This window comes from Lycium barbarum, chromosome 5 (assembly GCF_019175385.1).
Source record: "Lycium barbarum isolate Lr01 chromosome 5, ASM1917538v2, whole genome shotgun sequence".
NCBI classification, from domain to species: domain Eukaryota; kingdom Viridiplantae; phylum Streptophyta; class Magnoliopsida; order Solanales; family Solanaceae; genus Lycium; species Lycium barbarum.
In genome coordinates, this window is record NC_083341.1 from 9,842,089 (window position 1) to 9,865,090 (window position 23,002).

At 34.1% G+C, this 23,002-nt stretch overlaps 2 protein-coding genes across 3 annotated transcripts; one reads left to right on the forward strand and one right to left on the reverse strand.

The window, feature by feature from the left end:
• Nucleotides 1-4,348, forward strand: LOC132640389 (coronatine-insensitive protein 1). Its single transcript, XM_060356968.1, has 3 exons — nt 1-728; nt 2,332-2,842; nt 3,313-4,348. Exons 1-3 carry the CDS (start codon nt 244-246, stop codon nt 4,108-4,110), a joined length of 1,794 nt encoding a protein of 597 aa, XP_060212951.1. The 5' UTR covers nt 1-243; the 3' UTR covers nt 4,111-4,348.
• An 11,099-nt stretch (nt 4,349-15,447) lies between these two features.
• Nucleotides 15,448-17,699, reverse strand: LOC132640390 (transcription factor DIVARICATA-like). Of its 2 annotated transcripts, none has more exons than XM_060356969.1 (3): nt 17,547-17,699; nt 16,248-16,682; nt 15,448-15,993 (listed from the first exon to the last, which is right to left on the reverse strand). In XM_060356969.1, exons 2-3 carry the CDS (start codon nt 16,634-16,636, stop codon nt 15,639-15,641), a joined length of 744 nt encoding a protein of 247 aa, XP_060212952.1. In that variant the 5' UTR covers nt 16,637-16,682; nt 17,547-17,699; the 3' UTR covers nt 15,448-15,638. The 2 variants fall into 2 exon arrangements, with proteins under 2 accessions (XP_060212952.1, XP_060212953.1); XM_060356970.1 differs by lacking the exon at nt 17,547-17,699 and adding an exon at nt 17,418-17,542.
• Nucleotides 17,700-23,002: the final 5,303 nt, after the last annotated feature.

Here is a 23,002-nt window from a genome sequence, read left to right on the forward strand (position 1 = left end):
GCTCTTTTTTTTTTGTTCTTCCCCAATAGCTTCTTCATTTCTTACGTTTGAGCCGCATAATAGACAAATTCATAAGTTGGACCACTCTCTTAGGGTCTCTCTCCTAAATACTGTTCCACTGTCGCCGTCCGATCTACTTTCTCTCTCTACATCTCACCGTTAAAATCCCCTCCTCCTTCTTCTTCTTCTTCTTCTTCTTCTTCTTATCTCAATGACATATTGTTAGCCCTTTCCAGTTTCGCGATGGCGGAGCGTAACTCCACGCGCTCGACGGTTCACTACGCTAACGACACGGTATGGGAGTGCGTGATACCGTACATAACAGAATCGCGTGAGAGAGACGCGGTATCGTTAGTGTGTAAGAGATGGTATCAGATCGATTCAATAACTCGTAAGCATATAACTATGGCTTTATGTTACACAGCTAAACCAGAACAACTTTCTAGAAGGTTCCCACATCTTGAATCCCTTAAATTAAAAGGGAAACCACGTGCTGCTATGTTTAATTTAATACCTGAAGATTGGGGTGGTTATGTTACACCATGGGTTATGGAAATTGCTAACTCGTTTAGTAAATTGAAAGCACTTCATTTTAGGAGAATGATTGTTAGAGATATGGATCTTGAATTGCTCGCCAAGTATCGGGGTAAAGTTCTTCAGGTTTTGAAGTTGGATAAGTGTTCTGGATTTTCTACTGATGGTTTACTCCATATTTGTCGTTCCTGCAGGTAAAAAAAATAAAATTAATTGTTTAAATTTGTGTTTATTGATTGATTCGCTCAACTAATAGTTATTATCTCAGAAAGTCACCTTTCTTTAAGGTCTTTTGCATATTTGTTGTTCCTGCAGGTAAAAAAGTTTGTTTAAATTCGTTTATTGTAGTTTGACTTGTTTTGAGGAGTTATTTGCTTAAATTAACTATTTGATGGTGACTCAGCTAATACTTATTATTTCAGAAAGTCGCCTGGTTCCAATAGATGAATTTAACGCAGTTGACTTGTTTTGAGTTCGATTTTTAGTTGAATTATTGGCTTTAATTCTCGAGTTTATTTATCATATGGTCACTCAACTAATAGTTATTATCTTAGAAATTCATTTATTGCAGTTGAGTTGTTTTGAGTTTGATGTTGAGCTGAGTTATTCGGTTTAATTAACTACTGTTCCATGAAAGTTGTCCTGGGTTGATTTATTAGATGGTCACTCAATTAATAGTTATAAATTTGTTAAATTCATCTATTGCAGTTGAGTTGTTTTGAGTTCAATTTTGAGCTGAATTATTTGCTTTAATTAACTGTCGGTTTCCATGAGAGTTTTCGTGAATTTCTCGGGTTGATTTCTCAGATGCTCACTCAACTAATAGTTATTATTTCAGAAATTCATCTATTGCTGTTGAGTTGTTTTGAGTTCGATTTTGAGCCGAGTTATTTCTTTTAATTAACTATACTGTTCCATGAGAGTTGTCCTGAATTTCTCGGGTTGATTTCTCAGATGGTTATTCAACTAATAGTTGAGTTATTATCTGAGAAATCAACTCTGAAATTCTCATTAAAGATCCCTAAAGGATGATTCATTAATTGAGGCACATGAGAAAAACTTGGAGATTCAGGGTCTGAGCCCTTCTTATAACACTCAGTATCAAAGGTTGATCCAGTATTTAAACTGTCGGGTTCAATTTTTAAGTTTTAACTACCGAACCCATTGCACTTTTAAAATTATGGGTTTGAAATATGAAATTTATTGAAATTTTGGTGATTTTTTACATATATATCTAATCTCCATGTCAAAATTGTTGGGTTTGGTTGACCCATAGCTTGTTAAGTACATTTGTTCCTGCTCAATATAAGCTTGCCTGCTATGTTTACCTGGCAGCTGTGCTAGTGGACTGCAGTAGGTTGTGCACAAGCTAGTTCAAAACACTCATTATTCAAAAAAAAAAAAAAAAGAGAAAGTTTCTCGTATTTTCATTTGTTTGAGTTGTGTGATGAGTTTCTTTTGCCCTCTAGTATCTTTTCCTTGTTATTTATTGCTTCTAATTTTAAGAAAAAGTGTTATTGTTGAGACTTCATTGGTATAGAATGCTCTACTACTATGCTCTAAATTATTGCCATGTTACTCTAAATTTAGAATTTTGTTACTAAGATTAGTAAGGTAAGGCCTAGCCCCCCTTGCTTGTACTCTTCTCTGCGAGGTTAGCTTTTATTTATTAATAAAAACTAGCCCTAGGCATTGAGATAAGAATCTTTTTGGGAAGTTATACTACAATTGAGTAATCATTTGAATTTTGTTACCTATTTTGTCTATATGGGTTCTCATGTAGTCTGTGTCCTGCAGGAACTTAAGAACTTTGATTATGGAAGAGAGTTCTATAATCGAGAAAGATGGAGAATGGGTGCATGAACTAGCAGAGAACAACACAGTTCTTGAGAATTTGAACTTTTACATGACGGATCTTCTGCAAGTTAGAGCCGAAGATCTTGAATTGATAGCAAGAAATTGTAAATCTCTTGCCTCAATGAAAATTAGCGAGTGCGAAATTACGAATCTTCTTGGTTTCTTTAAAGCTGCAGCTGTATTGGAGGAGTTTGGTGGTGGCACATTTAATGACCAACCAGAACCTGTTGCTGAAAATGGCGGCTATAATGAGCAATTGGGAAAATATGTCGGAGTAGTTTTCCCTCCAAGATTATCCCAATTGGGCTTGACATACTTAGGGAAACATGAGATGCCCATCCTCTTTCCTATCACGGCTCGTCTGAGGAAATTGGATCTTCTTTATGCACTTCTTGACACAGCAGCCCACTGTTTGTTACTGGAAAAGTGTCCCAACTTGGAAATTCTTGAGGTTAACTCTCAGAACTTTTCTCACCCACTTTTCTTTATGCAAATATCTATTTATATTTAACGGGCTCACTTATTTCAGCGCATAACGCCAACACCCACGCTGCTTTTCTTGTGCTTGTGGATCACTTTGATATAAGAAATTGAGCATTTAATGGAAGTAACAAAAACTATTTGTTAACATGTTTTTCTGTGGAACACGTGTCAGTTTTTATGCTTGGCAAGCTGTAGTTTTAAACCTTGTACAATTTGTTGTCTACCAATGAGCCTAAGTTGATACTTCAACGTGTGGAAATGACTGATTCTGTAGAGAGCATTCATGTATAGTACTATAGTTGCAATTTTTTGCTTCTGCATCTGTAAGATACCACTCCAGAATTTGGAGTGAAAAGAAGATTAGCAGATGAGAGGAGAAGTTTTATCTGAAGTTTATAACCTAATGCAGTTTTCTTTATGTTATCGTTTTTGAAATAGACAAGGAATGTTGTTGGCGATAGAGGGTTGGAAGTGCTTGGCCAGTACTGTAAGAGGTTAAAGCGGCTCAGGATTGAGCGAGGAGCTGATGATCCGGGGATGGAGGACGAAGAAGGTGCAGTTACACACAGAGGATTGATTGATTTGGCGAAGGGATGCATTGAACTAGAATACATGGCTGTTTATGTGTCAGATATTACTAATGAAGCTTTGGAAAATGTTGGCACATATCTGAAAAATCTGTGTGATTTTCGGCTGGTTTTGCTCGACAAAGAAGAAAGAATAACAGATCTGCCACTTGATAATGGTGTCCGTGCTTTACTAAGAGGTTGCCATAATCTTAGAAGGTTTGCCCTCTATGTCCGAGCTGGGGGCCTTACTGATGTAGGTCTCAGTTATATCGGGCAATACAGCCCAAACGTGAGATGGATGCTTCTGGGATATGTTGGGGAATCCGATCGCGGCCTTCTGGAGTTCTCTAAAGGATGTCCAAGCCTGCAAAAGCTAGAAGTGAGAGGCTGCTTTTTTAGTGAACGTGCATTAGCTTTGGCTGCCTTGCAGCTAAAATCATTAAGGTACCTGTGGGTACAAGGATACAGGGCATCTGCAACTGGTCGTGATCTCTTGGCGATGGCTCGCCCATTCTGGAATATTGAGTTGATTCCTTCAAGACTAGTTGGTGGCGAAGATCATCCGCATCCAGCCCATATACTTGCCTACTATTCTCTTGCAGGGCAAAGAACCGATTTTCCAGACACTGTCAGACCTTTGGAGCCAACTTACCTTCTCGCTGAATAGGTTTGTAAATATAACTTTTCCTTGAGTGGAGTTGTTGGTGCTTCCCTTTTAGGTGTCTTGTCCATATGTATGCTTATTTTCATTTTCTTTTTCTCCCCTTTTTTTCCTTGATGAGAGTTTTTCCACGTTGATTTTTGATCTTTTCTTGTAGACATGCATCCTGTAATAAGTTTGCCTTCTTTGGGTTATCTGTAATCTAACACTTGGTGATCTTCCTTCCTAATACCCCTTGATCTCATCTTGTTCTGTGCTTTGGGTTAAGGTAACATTTGTGAGGATGCAATAAACTCCAATTATTTCATCAAGTAGGAGATGTGATCTGAACTTATTCGATCTTAAGGCTAGAGGTCAAAGCCTTAGTCGATGAAAGCATTCGATAGTTCTTTTAGTTCTCTGCCTCTGCTAGGCTTTTCATAAGTTGAGACAGAATAAATTGTTGTTATTAGAAGTGTTTACTGTTTGTTTCTTGATTTAACACTGCCATGAGAAGAAATTGTTTTCTTCTATTATGATTTTTGACTAGAGTAGACTCGGTAGTAGAAGAATCGTCTAAAAGGAGGCAGATCTTGGTTATGAGCAATGCCCCGTTACCTAAGAAGACGTTAGAATTTAGAAAAAGGTACCTGAAAAAACAAGGTGCATCTTGAATTGACTTTGTTCAATATTTGAAAACAGAAATCAAGTTGGTGGTAAGCAAATAAAATTTAAACGATATTGAAGAAGCACTAGTCTCTGTTTGGACTTCTTTGAGAAACGCAAATATGAAATCATTGTTCTCTTCTTAGCACTTCGACAATAGAGTTTTCAAAAGAAAGAAAAAGAACAGATTAATTTCTACTCTTATGGAAAATTAAATGTAACGGTATATGTTTTCATTTTCAATAGTAAATTATTATTATGTAGATCATTTATACATCTCTTGAGGATAATCACGAATTCACAATACAGTGTCATTTTCGTTCTCCATCATTGACATTATCCACACAATTATTGCCCCTTATAGTATTTCAACAGGTATTCATCTCAATTAGTAAAGATAAACTAGATGGCAGCACGGGTCCAACACTTCGGATTATAGTCTATCTATATATATATGTAGTTGTGTTTAGATGTGATAATATATATATATATATATATATATATATATATATATATATATATATATATATATATATATATACTATGTTTAAAATACGATTAATATAACATTGTAGTTTGTGTTCCGTATCTAAAACTTTATTATATTCGTGTTTGCTATGAAAATTTATTAATACTTTTTAAAAGAGAAGACTTGTTTCAAAGAAAACTATTTTCCTCTCTTTGAGATAAAATAATAACAATATTTAAGCATCAGTTGATACTTTCAATTTTAATTCGATTAATTTAAAGGTGTAAAATACTTATTATTTTTTTATCAAATTTTGAATAAGATAATTCTAATTCAAATTATTAAATTAATTTTACATGTTTAAAACGAAACAAAGTAGAAATTGATTTTCTATTTAAACGAAAAAATGCTATTTCTTAAATTTTGGTAAATATTCTCGGTTTAACTCATTTTACTTGTAGAAAAATAGAAGTATAATAAAGTATTTCTATCTACTTTTTAGAAGAGTTGGTAATATAAAGTATAAAACGTAGTTGTTGTTTAATATATATGGGCCCACAATTTTTAACATTGTTTTTTTTTAATATGGGATTCACCTTTTGTTTTTTTTATTATTGCTTGATTTTGTTAATATGGGATCCTGTTTTTTTTTTCCCGTGAGTTTGGATGTGGTGAGTTTCACTTTTTTTTTTTTTTAATACTGATTGGTGTTTAATATGGTGCCCAATATTTGTTTTTTAATATTAGTTGTTGTTGGGGCTCACAATTTTTTTCCACTTTTTTTTTGACATTGTTTGTTTTTTTAATATGCGATTCACTTTTTTTTTTTATATATTGCTTGATTTTGTCAATACGGGATACTCTGTTCAAAACACGATTAATATAACATTGTAGTTTGTGCTCCGTATTTAAAATTCTATTATATTAGTGTTTGCTACGAATATGTACGTGACAATGAATCCATCATTATTGACTTAATGAGATACTTTGAAAATTATATGAATAATGTTTGATTTTTTAATATGGGGTGCACTTTTTTTTTTGACATTATTAATTTGCACTATTTTTTTAATATTAGTTATTGTTTAATATATATGGGGCCCATAATTTTTTTGTGTAGGAAAATTAAAATTATGGAGCCCATAATTTTTTTTTTAATATTAGTTTTACACTATATAGAAGAGATCGGGCCCATAATTTTTTTTTTAATTAAAGTGAAACGGACGACGAAAAAAATAGCCCAACCGGCTCAACATGCTCGACAACAAATCATTTAAAATTATTGTAACGACCTCGATGGACAATAGTGTGGGCCCAAGTCCCTCAGATATACAGAAAGAATAGCTAAAAAGGTCTCTTTCCCCAATTATGTTTCTTTATAGGAGATGGGAAAGCAAAAGTAAACCGAAAAGAAACAAAGTAGCACCAAAAGGGATTGGCCTAATGATAAGTGAGTTAAAAATTATGAGGTTACAAGTTTAATTTTCAGCGGAGATAAAAAACACTAAATGATTTCTTCTCATCTATTTAAATTTTGATGAATAAAATTACCTGATACATGTGTTGGTAGGAGATAGCAGATACCTCATGAAGTTAGTCGTGTTTTTTTATTTTGTTTTATCAACAGAATAAAAGGAGTAAAGATGAATTAAAGTTTTGATTTGTTGAAGGGGAAGCTCCTATGCCGCACGTTAATAGGGAGTAACTCCAATACTCCCATAAAGTCGTTTAATACCTTCACTTATCATAGAAAACACTTATGAATTAGAGCTCCTGAAGGTTGAAGATAGGCATGATTAGGGGTGGCCAAACTAGTCCAAACCCATTTGACCCGCCCAACCAGGGGCGGATCTACTTGGAGGCCAGGGTGTTCACCCGAACACCCTCGGCAAAAAATTACAGTGTATATATATGATAAATTTTCTGTGTTTATGTGCATATATTAACTTTTGAACACCCTCGGTAAAAAATGACAGCGTATATTTAGTTTTTTTTTTTTTTTCGAACACCCTGAATGAAAATTCTGGATCCGCCACTGCGCCCAACCCGCCCAAGCTTTAATGGATTTGGGCTAAAGTGACCCGCCCGCTCAACTTTAGCCCAAATGGTCCATTTGCCACCCCTAGGCATGAAAATCCTTCACAATCGACCTTCTTTCGTTTTATCCTCATTTATGTGTATTATCTGCACCTTCTGAATCTCGTCATTTTTAATCTTGTCATTATGCTCAGTCTGAGCATCTTCATCTTTTTAACTATCATCTTAACAGCCCAATGTTTTGTGGGGTCCAGTCCCCTATCCCATATTTTTAAGGAAGGAAGTTTTTTCTTCCTTTGACAAAATCACATTGGTAGCAATTGTGGAATTGGCCAACAAGTCAATTCTTTTGTTCACATAATCGTGATGTAAGCGCTTACCTCATCTTAGTCGGGATGTAAGCGCTTACCTCATCATAGTCGTGATGTAAGCGCCTATCTCATCATAGGAAATTCATTCCTATAAATAGGCAGCTTATGGTTCATTTGTATCATCACCAAGATCATTTGCTATACACACCAAAATCTCAGACAATACATCTGAGTGAGAGCAAAGTGAGGTGTTCCATAGACTGTGAGAAAATAGTCTGTGAAGAAAAATAGAGTGTGAGTGATATTGTAGTGAGGTGGGAAAAATCAAAGGAGTGTTTTTCTTTTTTGAGTGTGTAGTGGTCTTTGGAGTATTTATACTCGTGACTACACAGTGTAAAATTCCTTACTATAGTGATATCAGCTGCTCCTCTTGGCCGTGGTTTTTTCCCTTATTCAGAAGGGTTTCCACGTAAAATCTTGGTGTCATTATTGCTGCATTTTATTCTTGTTGATTTAACCATAACTTAGTGTTCCGCGTTTATCACTAATACCGTGAATATTATTTTTGCGGGTCTATTTTATTCCCAATAAGTGGTATCAGAGCCAAGGTTCTGTCTGAGTATGCTCTGTGGTTGCAGCACAGTCTGAACTTCCACATCAAAAAAGAATTACTTTGGTCTTCGAATAAAATAGTATTTGTATTTGTGATAAACGATGGAAGCCAACACTAGTAGAATGGTTACTTTGAGTGGCGTAAATTATGCCATCTGGAAGGGCAAAATGGAAGATTTGCTCTATGTCAAGAATTTTCATCAACCTGTCTTTGGAAATAAAAAGCCTGATAATAAATCAGATGAAGAGTGGAATTTGTTGCATCGGCAGGTTTGCGGCTTTATTAGACAGTGGGTTGACGATAATGTGTTGAACCATATTTCTGGAGAGACACATGCTCAGACCCTATGGGAGCATCTTGAAAGTTTGTATGCTCGAAAAACTGGTAATAACAAGATGTTTCTGATAAAGCAAATGCTGGGTTTAAAATACCACGATGGTTCCGCAATGACAGATCATCTGAATATTTTTCAGGGAATCATGAACCAGTTATCTGCTATGGGCATTAATTTTGATGAAGAAATTCAAGGCTTGTTTCTACTTGGTTCCCTACCAGATTCTTGGGAAATTATTAGAACTTCATTATCAAATTCTGCTCCGGATGGTGTGATCTCTATGGATCTTGCCAAGAGCAGTCTTTTAAATGAAGAGATGAGAAGAAAATCTCAAGGTTCCTCCTCATCAGATGTCTTGGTGACTGACACTAGGGGGAGAGGCAAGAATCGTGGTTCTCAAAATAGAGAACATCATAGAAGCAAATCCAGAAGCATACTTAAAGATATTGACTGCTATCATTGCGGGAAGAAAGGGCACACAAAAAGGTTCTGCCGGATTTTGAAAAAGGAGAATAGAGAAAAGGAGGAAAAGAAAGAAGATGGCAATCGTGTTGCCGCTATCACTACAGAAGATCTTGTTACTGTCCTTGATGCAGATCTGATAAATATTGCTTGTGATGAGTCAAGCTGGGTTGTGGACAGTGGTGCCGCATCTCATGTGACATCAAGGAAGGAATTTTTCTCATCCTATACTCCGGGTGACTTTGGAACTTTGAGTATGGGTAATGAGACTGTATCCAGGGTGGCTGGTGTTGGAACGATCTGTTTGAAAACTAGTATTGGAACTAAACTAGTTTTAAACAATGTAAAGCATGCACCTGATGTTCGTTTGCACTTGATCTCTGTTGGTGTTTTGGATGATGAGGGATATGTCAGTACCAATGGTGCTGGAAAGTGGAAGCTTACTAAAGGTTCCATGATTGTGGCTCATGGAGAAAAGCGTCGTGGTCTATACTGGACTACGGCCTCTACCTGTGTTGATATGGTGAATGCAGTTGAGAGCAATAGCTCTTCAACGTTATGGCATAAGAGGCTTAGCCACATTAGCGAGAAATGACTAAATATTCTGGCCAAAAAGAAATTATTGTCAAATTTCGAAAGTGCTAAATTAGAAAAGTGTGAGCACTGCTTGGCTGGAAAACAAAATAGAGTTTCTTTCAAGTCTCATCCTCCTTCAAGAAAGACAGAGTTGCTAGAGTTGGTGCATTCAGATTTATGTGGTCCAATGAAGACAAGGACCTTGGGTGATGCACTTTATTTTGCTACCTTTATTGATGATTGCTCAAGGAAACTTTGGGTCTACGTCTTAAAGACTAAAGACCAAGTGTTGGGTGTCTTTAAGCAGTTTCAGGCCTCAGTTGAAAGAGAAACTGGAAAGAAGCTGAAGTGTATTCGTACTGATAACGGTGGTGAATATTGTGGACCGTTTGACGAATACTGCAAGCAACAGGGTATCAGACACCAGAAGACTCCTCCTAAGACTCCTCAGCTTAATGGTTTAGCAGAGAGGATGAACAGGACCTTGATGGAAAGAGTCAGATGTTTGCTTTCTGAAGCAAAGTTGCCGAATTCCTTTTGGGGTGAGGCTTTATTGACCGCCGCACATGTTATTAATCTATCCCCTGCGGTTGCTTTGCAAAGTGATGTTCCAAACAGAGTTTGGTATGGCAAGGATGTTTCCTATGACCACTTGAAAGTGTTTGGTTGCAAAGCTTTTGTACATGTGCCTAAAGATGAGAGGTCAAAATTAACTGCCAAGACAAGGCAGTGCATCTTTATCGGTTATAGCCTTGAGGAGTTTGGTTACAGGCTATATGATCCAATTGAAAAGAAGGGCGTGAGAAGCCGTGATGTTATCTTCGTAGAGGATCAAACCATTGAAGATATTAACAAAACGGAGAAGATAAAATCTTCAAGTTCTGAAGGTTTAGTAAATCTTGATCAAGTTCCTCATACAAATGTTGATGAAGTTGGTGGGCTCGATGACGATGGTGATGCCCAGAATCATGTTCCAGATCAGCATGTTGATGATGATAACGATGTTGTTATTGATGAGGTAGATGCTTCTACTCATGAAGTCGTGGATGAGCCAGATATTCCACTTAGAAGATCTACTAGACAGCATGTTCCTTCTTCCCGTTATTCACCTAATGAGTATGTATTACTCACTGATGGGGGAGAACCTGAATGTTATGAGGAGGCCATGGAAGATGAGCACAAGGATTAATGGATTGAAGCCAGTGTACCCTCCTTCAGGTGAATGGGACTGGAGGGGGAGATTTGTGGGGTCCAGTCCCCTATCCCATATTTTTAAGGAAGGAAGTTTTTTCTTCCTTTGACAAAATCACATTGGTAGCAATTGTGGAATTGGCCAACAAGTCAATTCTTTTGTTCACATAGTCGTGATGTAAGCGCTTACCTCATCTTAGTCGGGATGTAAGCGCTTACCTCATCATAGTCGTGATGTAAGCGCCTACCTCATCATAGGAAATTCATTCCTATAAATAGGCAGCTTATGGTTCATTTGTATCATCACCAAGATCATTTGCTATACACACCAAAATCCCAGACAATACATCTGAGTGAGAGCAAAGTGAGGTGTTCCATAGACTGTGAGAAAATAGTCTGTGAAGAAAAATAGAGTGTGAGTGATATTGTAGTAAGGTGGGAAATCAAAAGAGTGTTTTTCTTTTGTGGGTGTAGTGGTCTTAGGAGTATTTATACTCGTTACTACACAGTGTAAAATTCCTTACTATAGTGATATCAGCTGCTCCTCTTGGCCGTGGTTTTTTCCCTTATTCAGAAGGGTTTCCACGTAAAATCTTGGTGTCATTATTGCTGCATTTTATTCTTGCTGATTTAACCATAACTTAGTGTTCCGCGTTTATCACTAATACCGTGAATATTATTTTGCGGGTCTATTTTATTCCCAACATGTTTACTCCTATATAACAAATCAAAAAAAAAAGAGAAAGGGGGGAAATGAAGAAAAAAACGTCCTTTGTGGCAACATTTAATTTGATCTAGTTAATTAAGTGTTGAGACAATTTACCGATTGAATTTATAATATTTTCTTAGTTATTATATAACAGAAACTTCTAACAGGCTGCTGTTATGAGGCTAAGATGTATTTGTACCCATGTTTTGGATCCCATTAAAGAAAGAATAGGAGAATGAGAGATAGTGACTATGGTTTGGTTTTTTCTTTTGTTCTTTCTCGACGTTACTTTGACTCTCTAATAATATCATGTCTCAACTAGAGAGTATAGACAACAATTTACCCTTCAAATTTGTCTTTCACAAGCCATAGTGATGATTCATTCGTAAATTTTGGTCCTTTTGGTTACTCATACTTGAGTTGAAGTTATATATTAGCGGTGTAAAAAATATTTACTACCTCCGTTTCAATTTAAGTGTTTTATTTTTTTTTTTTGGTCTGTCCCAAACTTTCTATAGTTAGTGAGTTGAAATTCAAACATCCTACCAAGTTTATAACCATGAGATTCAAAATACGTTTTAGTACATTACACACATTTATTATTTAAGACCCGAAGATTCAAAAGTTTCTCTTTGTTTCTTAAACTCTGTGCCTAATCAAATTAAAACATTTAAATTGGGACGGAGGCAGTATAATTAGATCACTATTAGATAATTATAGGCAAATCTGTTCATGAATATTAATTAATAATCTGGTAAAGATAATAACTAGTACTTGCTATCATATTAATATTTAATGATGTAATTTGTTTTTACACAATCGATATATAACTGCAATCTATTCATATTTTAACTCTCTTGAGTCTTGACTTGACCCCACTTGATATTAAACCGTCGCGTTCGTGTACAATATAAACATCTTGTAAACAAAAACTATACAAAAATAACACCAACATTAGAAGATAATGCTCCTTATTCTTTTACTGCAAAGAAGAGATGTTTTTTTGTTGATGCAAACACAGAGAAGCTCAATCGATCAGTGTAAGAATAAAGCCGGGAGGTTCACATAAACGTGATTTCTTTTTCTTATTGATTAGAAATTCTCAATTTCTCAAATTGTCATCTAATTTATGATTTTTTTTCTTCTATAAATGTTCCTAAACTCATTTTTGTCATTCTAAAACTATCCAAATGAATTTTTCTACAAAAGTAACCTGAACTATTAATTTTCCAATTTAAAAAGAATTTGTCTATGTGTGATCTATAAGTTACGGATTCGAGCGGTGAAAGCAATCACTAATGCTTGCATCAGGGTAGACTATCTACATCACCCTTTAGGCGCGACCCTTCCCCGGATAACTAACAGGGAATGCTTTGTGCGCTCCTTTTTGTGCCCTTTCTTTAAAAATTACTCAGCCATTAATACTAAGTTTTTGTGATGTCACCAAATCAAATCTCCCCCATAAAGTTCTTTTATTCCAATGGCAGCCGATAGATATTATAAACTGGTGGTGGTGGCGAACTTCATTGGCAGTACTCTCTTAAAATGATATAACATAAATGAGAAGAACTTCATCATGCAGTAATATGAAATAATATTTGGAGATTATTTTAAATAAGTATTTGCTTATTAGATTAACTAATTATTTAGACTTCAAATTTGAAATATGAAATTTGAAAAACAGGTTTTAGGACTTTTTCAAAATTTTCAAATTCTTACTCACAAAACTTTAATTGTATTTTCAGGCTAGACCTTAACTCCCACATACATTTTTTCAATTTAATTTAAATAATATTTTTTTTCAAATATCAATCAATTCATTTCGAAATGCCTATTAAAAGTGTGGAAATAACAAAAAATATCCCTAATGTATGAAAAATGGCTCATAAGTATCCTCCATCTACCTATTGATCTAAAAAATACCTCAAACCAATTTTTAGCTCAAGATACCCTCAAACTAACACCCTAAGCTTTTTCCAATTTTAAAAAGCCACGTGGCTTATTATGATTGGCCACATTTATTATTTTGTCCAATTTCCTTTTCACGTGGATATATTTTATTTGAGTTAGGGGGGATTCTGAAATAAGTGGAATGCAAACTCATCAGTAGTAGCACCAGCCTGGAAAAAGCACGCATGAAGATAAAAAATCAGCCAACTTGGCCAAATTGCATATATTTTTCTTTTTGTCCAATTCGCCTAATTTCAACCCAAAAAGAGTAAGAAAAAAAAGAAGACGACGAAGAAGAATAAAAGGAACAACCTCCCAATCAGGTGCATTTCAAATAGTGCTGAGTGACACAACCTGAATCAGCTAAATCTGTCACACGTTCTAGAGACATGGATTTTGTCTAATATCTCGTAGTACTACTTGCTTTGAAAAAGATTTAAAGTATACACGTTAACATAATAAAGTATTTTTACACCATCAAAATCTATTAACCGGTAATATAAAGTTATTCAAATTTAAAAGAATTAACTTATATAGTTGCCCACACACAACCGCTTAAATTAAAAACAATCGGCGAATGTAAAATGCATGTATAATTTACTGCCTTCTTACCGCCTTAAGTTACCAAATTAGAACTACTATGGATAAATACCTGTAATTGTAGGTCAGCTTAATCCGATGGTGTGCGAGTGCTTTATCAAAGCTAAATGCTTCAAAAAAGAAAAAGAAAAAAAAGAACACTTAATGCATTCATGCACAAACAAGGCAGGGGTGTTAGTAGTCCAACGTTGTTTGTTGGAGGAGCAATTGGATTGTTTATATAATTTTGGACAATCTTCACCATGAGCTAGTTTTTTGTGACTCAGTTAACCGCATGAGCTAGTTTTTGTAACTCAATTATGCGTAAAGTTAATTAATCTTCTTAACAAAGGTTCACTTTTCCTTTTTGTAAAAGAAAAATATGCACTATTGTAAAAAAGTGGCTCTACTATTGGCCATACACATGGAAACCTTTGCCCCAAGTAATGGTAAGTGAGTTGACAGGGTCGGCCCGAGGGGGAAGCAACTAAAGCAACTGCTTTAGCCCCCCCCCCCCCCCCCCCCCCCAAAAAAAATGAAGTACCCAATTTTTTTTATATACATTACCTATATATTATAAAACGATGAATAAAAGAGACTAGATTTTATACGTCTTTTCTTGAAATGTGATAGAGGTTATAGAAATAAATAATTTCAATTTTACACTCTTTTTGTTCCATTTATGTGACATTCTTTCTTTTTTAGTTAGTCCAAAAGAGAATGACATCTCATTTTACCCTTTATGAGATGATTTATAGCCACAAAATTTCTCTGGCGTATTTTAAACCAAAAGTTTCAAAAATCTTTCTTTTCTCTTATACTTTGTGTCCAATCAAACACCTTCACATGAATTAGAGAGTAATAAACATTATGCAATATATAAAAATGAACAAATTTATGAATATTTTGATAATTTTAAAAAGATGAAGTCTCTTGTAGAGTTGATTGTTTCTTATAAATACTGGATTAAACCATTTTTTTTACTTCAAATAGACTTGAATTGTTCTAATTGTATGAAATTATTTTGACATCTACATATTGTTACGAAATTGCGATTATTAAATTATGAGAAGTTAGAAAAATATTACCGTAACCGTCTGTATATGTTTCTTACACAAATGTTTATTTAAATTTTAGTGAATATAGTTACTAAATATCTCTAATAGTGAAGCTAGCATGTAACTAAGTGATTAATCAAGATATACAAGATGAACTATATACCATCTTCACAAAAAAAAAAGGATTAGAATAAAAATATGTAATATTTTATTAGATATTTTAAGGCCTCTTATAGAAATTTGACTTTAGGCCACTAATTTCGTTGAACCGCCCTGGTTAGTTCACTATGGAACTTCTGAAGAAAAAAAAAAACATGATTGCATGCAAAGGAGACATCATGTATTCTAGAAGATTTACATGTGCAAAGTACTCTGGAAGTACAACAAAGAAACAAGTTATGTACCAAACTAATTAAACCTTGATTTACATTAATACACTAAGATTACAAACAAATTAAAATCCAAGATTGACAATTTCTTAACCTAACTTGACCAACGATGGAGCTGTGAAAAACAAGTAGCAGTGTTAGTTCAACATCCTCCAACGGACAATACAAGGCTCTGATCAAACCACAGTCAATAAGTCTATTGTTTTGATTCTTATAGAGTCGAGTTGTCATACAATGCACCAAATGAGTTGTTCCAGCAGCCGATTAGTACGTCTGCTGTGCTTGTTGATCTCTGGAACGGGGACACACACGACTTCTCGTCAAACATCGAGTTATTACTGTTGTTATTGTTGTTGTTATTGTTGAGAAGTATGTTGTCTGTGAGATGGACGGTGGTGATGTCGTGGATGCTAGGTCTCTTCCTGACTTTCTCTCCTGAAAGCTGCCTTAAATAATACTTTTGAGCATGACTAGCCACTTGTGTTGGAGTTTTAGAGATCACGAAATTCCTTGATATGTTTCTCCAATCTCCTTTACCATACTTCTCTAGGCCCATCAGAAATCGCCTATAATGCAACAACAACATCTATGTTAGCATCAAGAACAAAAAATTCAAGATCAAGCCAGGGAAGAAAGTTGAATGTTGTATGTTGATCCCTTATGTTATTCAAACTCTTCAAAAATGTCTACAGGTGCCTGTCAGAACTTCCAAAAGAAATTCATTTTTAGAAGATCCGACATTGGCGCTACAACATTTTTGAAGAATCCAAGCAACATAGCTTATCACTAGTAATTAGGTTCATTGACCAAATATAAGGACCTGTGCTCTTCCTCTGTCCATGGTACACCTTTCTTTCTTTCTTGATCATTAGACTTGCCTCCCTTACTAAACGTATGAAAATCGTGATGATCGACAAATTCTAACGTAAAAGAAGACGCGAAATGCCTCGGGATTGGGTCCAATCCAGCTTCTATGTCACTAACATCTGCAACTAATTCTTTGTACTGCATCATCACATCAAGAGCTGATTTCCCTGGGATCATTTCTGCTACTTTAAACCATCTATTCGGAGTGGTCTCGTCGTATATTGCAAGGGCACTTTCAAATCTCTTGTTCTCTTCTTTTGTCCACTCTGTAGTACTCTTGCTCTGTTGCGTCATCCCATTTGAATTTGGCATAAAAGTAGGACATAAAGTTTCCATATCCATAATCAAGAATCTTCAATTTTCTTGAACTTAAAAGAGTATAATATTCCTATCAATTTTATAATGATCAGTGTCCAGGAAAAATATGAGAAATTTATGATACACAAAAGGATCATAAACCTTAGAAAAAAGGAACTTAACATTTCAGAATCAAAGAAAAATAGCAAAAAGGAAATTAACATTACAACTCAAGCATAAACTCCCTACAAAGTAAAATATTACTCTTTTTTGATAGTTACTCCCTTTTAAAATATTACTCTTTCTTGATAGTTACTCCCTTTGTCCCAATTTATGTGCAATTTTTCGTTTCTTGAGAGTCAATTTGACTAGTTTTTGAAGCTAAATTGCATTAGATCAACTTAAAAATCTATACGAAAAATACAATAAGTTTTTTTTTTTAATTTTTTTAATTTTTTTTTAACAATAAGTTGCAATGTGTCTCATGTCAATATGTTTAAAAAATATATTTTAAAATGTTGGTCAAAGTTTACACAATATTAATCTCGAAAGAGAAAGGTGCCACATAAATTAAGACAGATGAAGTATTTACTTACTCTAGGGATAGAAACACAGATTCATGAGGAGTACTTCTTGATCATTTCTATTTTCACAAACGTAAAGCTCCCATAAGAATTCCTTTTATGTACAGAATTTTTTTTGTAAATTAAGCATAAATAGCACAAATCAGGAGAGGGTTCCAAATATTGGCCACACTAGCAGGATAATATCAAAGAAATGAAGTAAAAACAATCAGATTTTCTTTAAACAGACAGGGGAAACAAACCTTAATTGAACAATAGCAAATGGTAGAATGAATTAAGACCAAACCAAACTTCAAAGCAATAAAAATAGTCCAAAAACAAGAATAAATTAATAGAAGAAGAGTTTTTTAATACAAGTAAATCAATAATACCAGAGTGGCAATGGCACTGTCAGTGGAATTCTTTTGGTCTTTGGATGTAGTTTGGTAGTTGCCTATAGTCTAAGAAAAGTAGAGCAACTATATAAAAGGAGACATCGATAGGGGATGCTTTGGTGTCGATTATTGATTGGCTAAACATTTTTTAATACATGTTAGATGTTTGTGTCTAATTATTCTATTTGTTGGTTTTACGGTTAAGTGTGAGTACTGCTACCAAAGTGTTGGTTTAAAATTAATAATCAATTTTCTGTCAGTGAAAAGCACTACAGCAATATAATCATCTCTTTTTCTTATTTCTTTTACGACTTGTAGAAAAAGCTCTAATCACCAGTTATATCCCGGTATCGCCAATCTTAGAAAAGGAACGATTGAGAGATTCGTTTTCAATATATCTTACTAGTAAAAGTTATTGAGTTAAGTTATGTGTACTCAACGTTTGAACCTAAGATCTCTAATTAAGTGTTGTCGGTCATTTAAAGTATTTTAAACCTAAGATCTCTAATTAAGTGCTGTCGGTCATTTAAAGTATTTTAATATTATAAGAAAAAAGATATTAAAGTGTCTGCTTGTGTTGCATTCAGCTGCATTTTCGTGAGTAGCATCATTTTAGTTAGTGGGAGTGGTGGCTATTATTTCACTTTGTAACCTCTAACTCATTATTCATCCACATTTTTCCCGTAATTTAGATAACTTCTAAACCATAATTTTCCCGTTATCTACTCACAAAGGTGGACCTACATGGAAGGGTTGGAGTGCACGTGCACTCTCACCCTTTGAAAAAAATTATGTATATATATGTGTGTATATATATCTTGAGAAATTAGTATATATTTAACTGTGCACTCTAACAAATGAAAATGTCTTTGGGGCACGTTGGTTGCAACTGCTGCTTCCCTTACATGTCATCCTGTATCGAACCTGAATGTCACTTTTAATTATTTTTTTGAGCTTATTTTTAGAAAAACAATAAGCGTTAAATGAGCTCGCCCAAATTCGAACCTGCACTGTCACCACATGTTGCACAACCTTAGCCACTGAGCTATCTCTTTCATTTGCTTCATTGTGTTAAATTTTATTTATTCCACATATTTGACTTATATATTTGTATTTTCGCCATTGCTACGCTATTAGTGACCGGTTCGACATAGTATTTTCCATCAGTCGTCATTAAATTTTTTGTTGGGGTTTATGTTAAGATAATAGTGCCCCCGCCGTCTTAAAATTTTGGGTCCGCCTTTGTCTACTCATATTACTACTCCTCTCATCCCATTTATTTCAAGGATGAATTGCTTCACCTATAAATAGAAGTCATCCTAACCTTGGGGTATATAGAAAAATATTGGAGAGTTCTTGAAAGTGAGAAAATAAGAGAGTTTTATTTAGTTGAAGAAAGGTGTTCTTTCGGTATAGCTTTCGACTCAACGTCTTGTTCAAAGTTTATTGAGTTGTATGACGTTGTCGGGCTGTTGTATCCTAGAGGGGACAATTCAGGAAGATTATTGCTAGACCGGTAACGATATGTTGCAGTGGGCTTGAACCTCCTTAAAGAGAGCGATATATCCGCGCCTCAGCCTGGAGATACTTTTATTTCTTCATTATATTTTCAATTGTAATTGTATTTTCACCGACAAGTACTCACCACAATTCTTGTTAATGATATGTAGTTATCCATAACAGACAATTTGAAAACCTGAAAAACAAAGAAACTAGATATCATATTAAATTACACCAATAATATAAAAACTTTTTGCACAAAGTACATATAACTTGAGTCCATATTTATTTACGAGCAAAAGTCTTAATCGAGACAAGATTAAAGTTGTACAAGATTCCATATCAAGGGACGACACCATATATATGTAGACAAGACTTTTAATCTAGACCGAAAACGTTAACCACATCAAACAAAAAGTTTACGAAAAAGGAAGTACACTACTTTTTCCTACATGGAAACGGGGTTTCTTTGATTGTTATAACTTTATAATGCAACTATTTCAAGGGTAATTAAAGCTCAACATTTTATGCATTCCTCTTATATTACTTTCGCTAAATATCTAAATAGCCCCTTAAACTTGACATCTTTTGTAAGATAGACATTTGAACAGAGGCGGACTCAGGATTTTGAGTTCGGAGGTGCTGCATCTAGGAATTTTGAGTTCAGGGGTGCTGGATCCAGGAATTTTGAGTTCGGGGGTGCTCTATTAACTATTTATATCTGTTTCCTTTATATTTTCTATACAGTTATACACTCCGTAACTGAATTTAATGAGTGCCAGAGCACCCAAAAATTCTACATAGGTCCGCCCCTGCACTTGAACTTGGCAAAAGTGTATCTTCTAAACATATCACAGTGACATGGCAAAAGACATATTTTACACGCACAGGTAAGTGAGTAAATGGCTTGAATTATGATTTTTTTCTTTTTTCTTTTTTTTACTCAAATTTCTTTACGTATGAAGTTAATTTTTCACATTCCAAAATATTATTCCATGTGGATGTTCATTATTTCTGCTTACTCCTTCACTAATATCTTCAGACTCACTATTAGCTTGACAGAGACCTTTTTCTTTTTTAAATTATATTATTACTATATCACCTAAAACATAATTTTACAGAATAAAACCCAATTAAATATGATTATACAAATAAATATTTTTATCTTTTTAATATGCATACTGTAAATTAAGCATTATACCCAACAAATGGATATTTCTAAATATGATATCTTGTACTAAAAAAAATGGGGAAGGTCTGAGGTTTGGTCTGATTCATTGACTTAACAGGAGGGCCGGGTTCCCTTTTGGGGAAGAAGATGGAAAAGTGGGGTGGGGGCGGGGGAGGGTGGTGGGGTGAGGGGAAGGCAACTGCGCTAGTGGTTGGGAGTTTTTCTTTTTCCTTTTTAACTGTTTTTTCTTTTTTCTTTATTATACTAGTGTCATTTGGCCCGTGTTAAGCCCGGGCCCAAAACTAAGAGTAAACTTAAATGTAATTACATTTTTTCCCACTCGTGTGACATTAACTTATTGAAAAATTAGTTCGGCCTTCTGCAAATTCCTAAAAACTATAGGCTCTTCGGAAAATTAAGTTGCACAAAAATATTTAAAAATTGAATAAAGATTTTTTTTATCTGTACTTTAGACTTACTTTTTACCTTCAAGCAAATACATGACATACAGTCTCTTATTTTTTATTTATTTAAAGGATTTATTTAGATTTAGACTTTGATAATTCTTGAACTCAAACTTAGTTGTAACATAAGTGTGATTAACAACATCCGTTATGAACTATAACATTTTCTTCCAAAAAGAAGAAAAAGAATTGGGTTCAAGAGACATCAATTATATATGCTACATTTATTCTTTTGCTAAAATGTTAGTAAATGTTACTTTCATTTAAATTATAAATACATTGAAATACAACAGCAACAACACATACCCAATGAAATTTCACAAATTGAAGTCTGGGCAGGGTAGAGTGTACGCAGATCTTACCCCCTACCTTGGAGGTAGAGAGGTTGTTTCTGGTAGACCCTTAGCACAAGGACAAGGACTTTTCTTAATATAATTAAATTTTTCTTTGCTTTCCAAAAATTTATGTGACGACAAAGTGATATTATTCCTTTTGTTCATTTATAAGTGGAACATTATTTTATAAAATGTATATTCTAATCATTTTTTAAAACACAAAAGTAGCTTCAATGCTTCCCTATGCTAAAGAAATACTGCCCCATTTTTAAACCCCCTCCCCCCGACCCCAAACAAAAAAACGATACTAAAAAAAAACAAAAAACAAAAAAAATTGCTCCCTTTTGTTACAATTTGTTTGACATTATTATTGCTTGGGAAACTAAAAATTATTTAAGTACACATGCATAAAATAGGTCGTTTCCTTTAATTATACACATAAGTCATAATTGAAGCAATTATGAAGTTTTATAGCTTATTCACACTAATGCGCAAAATTAAAGGAGCTGACATATTTTAAGTAGTTAACTTATATGTAATGGGTACTTGAGAATACACACAAAAAGTATTCTTAAAATTTAAACTAAAAATGTCTAAGGAACACTTTATCATGTGTTTAAGTGCTCAATTGGAATAAATCATAATTCATATGTCTAAGTAGGCGTTTGGCCATTGATTCTAAATATTTTTCTGGGCCATTGATTCTAAATATTTTTCACTTTATTTGGAATTTATAGAGTTGAAGTTGGAGTTGTGTTTGATTGTACTTTTTGCAAAGAATATTTGGAACAATGTTCATGCTTGAATGTACTTAAATATAACTTCAAAAGTGAAAAGTGAATTGAAAAAAAAAATGAAAAGAAGTTATAAGTTATTTTCTAAAATTTGAAATACAACTTCAAATTGGATTTGGAATTTTTTTGATCAATACTATTTTTCAAATAAAGTGGGAAAAAAATTGGATTTTTTTTTATGACCAAATGGGTATTTTAAAAAATATTGATGTATTGAGCAATAAAACAATATACAGTAGGATGAAAATGAGTGAGGCGTATGAAAGTTATAGTACATTTGATGTCACCTGTTAAAAAAGTACATTTATTGTCACCTGTAAAAGTTAGCTTAAGGGGCATATATTACTAAAAGAGGCTTAAAAGTGCCTGAATTTTTGCAAAACACTTTTTGGTAAAGATGCAATAAATGACAAATATAAGGGTGAATTTGAAACAGAAAGCCTATTAGTTGGTAGGCATTAGTTGCAATCCAACTGGGGACGACAAAATCGTCCCATTCTCCCTTATTACATATAGTAATTTCTTTTACAAACTTTTATTTAGTTTTATAAAAATATTTTTTTTAGTTATATTTGTTAATTATTTTGAATTTACACATCTCATACAATGATAGGCGCACTTAACACATTATAAAGTAAATGTATTTCACACACTTGACTTTATATATACGGGTGTTCAAGAGATACATTTTTGCCAAGTTCAAGTGTCTATCTGGTCATTGACTAAGTTTGAGTGTCTATTTTACAAAAGGTGTCAAGTTTAAGGGGCTATCCAGGTATTTAGCCTATTACTTTCATAATTTAATTGTTAATGGTAATATTTAACCAAATACTTAATTAACGAGAAATGTTCACACGTTAGACGATATAATGATTTTAGGAAGGAGATAATGTTTTTTAATTGCAATACATGTATGTAAAATAATACAAAAAATTCAAAACGTAGGGTTTTATAACACTGAAGTAGAGTTTTGCCCTCTCTCAAAACCTTATGCATGCCTATGATGAGTATTCTCCCGAGTCTTAGATATTGAGCTTTCGAAAGGGTATTTACTATTTTGCAATCCTTGAAAGTTCTCTTAGTTTAGCCTTTTTTCTTCAATTAACTTGATGGAGAAAAGGTACTGATAAAATGAATCAGAAATATGTATTTGTATTAATAAATTAAAGGAACAAACCAAGGCAATAAA